Source organism: Penaeus monodon, chromosome 25 (assembly GCF_015228065.2).
Source record: "Penaeus monodon isolate SGIC_2016 chromosome 25, NSTDA_Pmon_1, whole genome shotgun sequence".
Taxonomy (NCBI): domain Eukaryota; kingdom Metazoa; phylum Arthropoda; class Malacostraca; order Decapoda; family Penaeidae; genus Penaeus; species Penaeus monodon.
Window position 1 is genome coordinate 33,829,367 of NC_051410.1, and position 3,144 is coordinate 33,832,510.

General features: G+C 42.8%; 1 protein-coding gene across 1 annotated transcript in view; it reads right to left on the reverse strand.

The window, feature by feature from the left end:
- The window catches only part of LOC119589162, a gene marked incomplete in the record, with an annotated part of 255,201 nt that overhangs the window by 42,966 nt on the left and 209,091 nt on the right, over positions 1-3,144 (reverse strand). The window contains 1 exon segment of the mRNA XM_037937749.1: positions 2,042-2,516. Coding sequence (XP_037793677.1) covers positions 2,042-2,516 — 475 coding nt within the window.

The following is a 3,144-nucleotide window of genomic DNA, read 5'->3' on the forward strand; positions in this document are numbered from 1 at the left end:
TCACAGGAGGCAAAGTACCCTTCGCATTTGCTTGTCCCTTTTCCTGGCTTGATAGCAGTTTCCTACATTCACACTATTATCTTTTGCTGCCAGGAAGCAAGAGTACCGACGAGGTGATCGCCCCTCGGTGCCGATGTGATGACTTGGGGCGATATACACTCTCTGTGGCACTCTCACCCCCCCTCTCTGTGGCCCCCTTCCTCCCCTCCCGCGCTCTCTCCAGGGCTCAGGAAGTTTTTATCTTGGACTCTGATAGTTGAAAGGAGTGCCACGAAATTCAGTCCTTCCCGTGAGACTGTGTGAGAATGCTTATCGCCTAGCTTGTATCGTTATTACCCAAGGCACTTCCTATCCGATATCGGGGAAGTCGACTTTCCACCAACGCTTTTCTCAATTGCTTATAAAAAACAACATTAAATAAACATGTTTCTCCCTCCAACCGGTTAAGTCTTGTGCACCATATGTGGCAACGCCGCGCGAACACCTGTGTCGGCTGGTTAATACTTGCGCTGGGAGGGAACACCTGTGACAGGTAGAATGACCCGGCCCTCAGCGCCATCCACTGACAGGCCCCTCCCCCCTCCTAAAACCAACCTAGCGCGCCCACCCCGACCAAAAAAATGCATTTTATCTATCGGAAGTATGAAAGAATGGCACGGGAGACTGGCGACGAAAATCTATGACACTAATATAGGCTGACTAATTTGCACTTGTACGTTCAGAGATCCAGTCCTAAATAACATTCTGAAAGTAATTAATTCACTGAACAAGAATTACCACTTTAACTTTACTCCTAAAAAGCACGTTCTCTGTGAACTCGATTCCAGTCCAAGCTTTAGGCAACGGGAATATAGCATCACACTAAGTAATAGTAATAACATTGGTCTAGCACTGAAATATTACATTGGTAGCTATGGTGACGTGAAGAGGTATAGAACAGATGCGTCGCACTTGTGAAGTAATGATACAGTAACGTGACCCATATTACACGAGTCATTAAGGCAGGTTTCTGGTGAAATGAAGAGCGCATAAAATCATAAAAAATCAGTACCGCAGTAGATATCATAGTGTAAAAATTTCAAAGGGTAATGCCCTGCAGAGGAACTGGGGGGATGGCTAGTAAAAACCACGATATATTGCGCAATTATCGCTTGAGTACAAAATACCCACTTCCTGTGAGTAACTCAATTATTTTTCTATGACAGGTCTAACATGTAAATCGTGTATTATCATGACAGCTGCGCTTACCTTTTGTTCTTCTGCAGTTCAAGGAAGGATCAACCATTTCGCCCACAAAATGTACTATTCATTTTATCACTTATTTTACTGAGCGTCATTTCTAAAAATAGACTCATTTCTGCAATCGAATTCACAAAGGAAGTGATGAGCTGCTTTTCCCTCAAAAACAAATATGTTATTGCCTACCTTTGAAATGCTGAAAAAACACTATGGTAAATGAGCTTAATATGGATAATCTTTAGAAAGTCAAGTGTTGTGCGAATAATGAACAGAACATTTACATGGCTTGTGTGTTTATAAAACACGAATAATCGGTATAATAAATCAGACAAAACGAGGCTCCAAAACAGAAGTGAAAGCACAACTTAGTTTTAAACCTTGTAAAGTTAAAGATAATCTCGTGTACGTTTTTAAATATCCCAGGCATGCAAACATATAATATTGCAGCTATTGACAATACGCATATATATTGTGTGTATTTTTGTTTCACATTCTATGTAACTAATTATGTATCTAAATGAAATTCACTAATAATTTTGTTTATCCGTAACTTAATGAAAAAAATCCGTACATATCTGTTGGCAAAGCCTGCCGACTTTACGCCAAATTTGCGTGATAACCGTAAAGTGTTTCTATGCAAACAACAAACACTTTATTCAGTCTCAATAGCTAAATACATCCTGATTACCTCCGTTTCGAAAAAAAAATCCTTTATCTGATCCCCCAGTTTGTTTTTCCTGGGTTTCTGTTTTCATCATTTTTCCGTTTCAATCAAACGATAAGCGGAAGGCGCCGTACTCACCGCTCGTCGTATCGCCTGGAGTGCGCCGTCCTCCGCCTCATCACAGCCTCGTTCTTGATGACCTTGAGTTCGTTCTCCGAATTGGACGTAGACGAGGAGGAGGGCGAGGCCATGCTCGAGGTGGCCACCATCGTCGTCGTCGTCATCATGCTGGACGTTGATTTTTTGGACGAGTTTAGCTCCTTTGTGACTGCGGTTTGTGCGTCTTCCTTGGCTCGGTCGTCCCTCTCGCGGCTCCTGTCCTTTGCGCGGATGGGCTCGATCTGCCTCAGGGCTTCGGCCAGGTCATCCTTGGCCTTGATGGGCTCCACCTGCCGCAGCGCCTCGGCCAGGTCCACGCGGTGGTGCTCGGACTTGAACGAGTCCGACTTGTGCTGCTCTTCTTTGTGACGAATGGGGTCAATTTCCCGGATGGACTCGGCGAGGTCGCACTCCTGGCCCTGCGGCGTGTTGGCAGTTGTCAGCGTCACGTCATCTGCAGAGAGAGATTCTAAACTGAGGGGCGGCCGTGACAAATTGATGATGGAAACGATAAAAACATTTAGTAATGCTAAACAGCTCTTATATACATAATCCTAAAATCTTTCAATATCTCATTCACCCTTAGCAGGTGTGGTATCTCTGATGAAAAAAGTACAAGAGCCTTCTAGTACCCAGAATAAACCTAAAGTTTGAAATAATAATCCGCACTTTCCTCCTATAAGTTATAACCCCCCCTCCTCCCCGTCTCTTCCAGCATTTATCAATCTTTCTAAATAAATTACCAAATCTAATACACTTTCTCTTACGAGCACCTAAACCACAAATCCCTCCTGCCATAAGTTCACCATACAGAAATCCATAAAAGCGGATAACCGTGACCTCGACAGCAATAAAAAAACATTTCTCAAACGCCTGTCGAACCTCTTGTCAGTATTATCTACAGCACATCATGATAAGCTCTTTATGTGGAAAGATTATATGATTTACAGTAAGCCCACAACCACATGTTCATTTCATTTCTCCAACAAAAGTGAAAATTCAAATAGTAAGAAGTGAAGAATATATACAGCTATAAGACATCATAAAATAGTTTCAGCCTGCTATGCAAGTAATCAAAACAA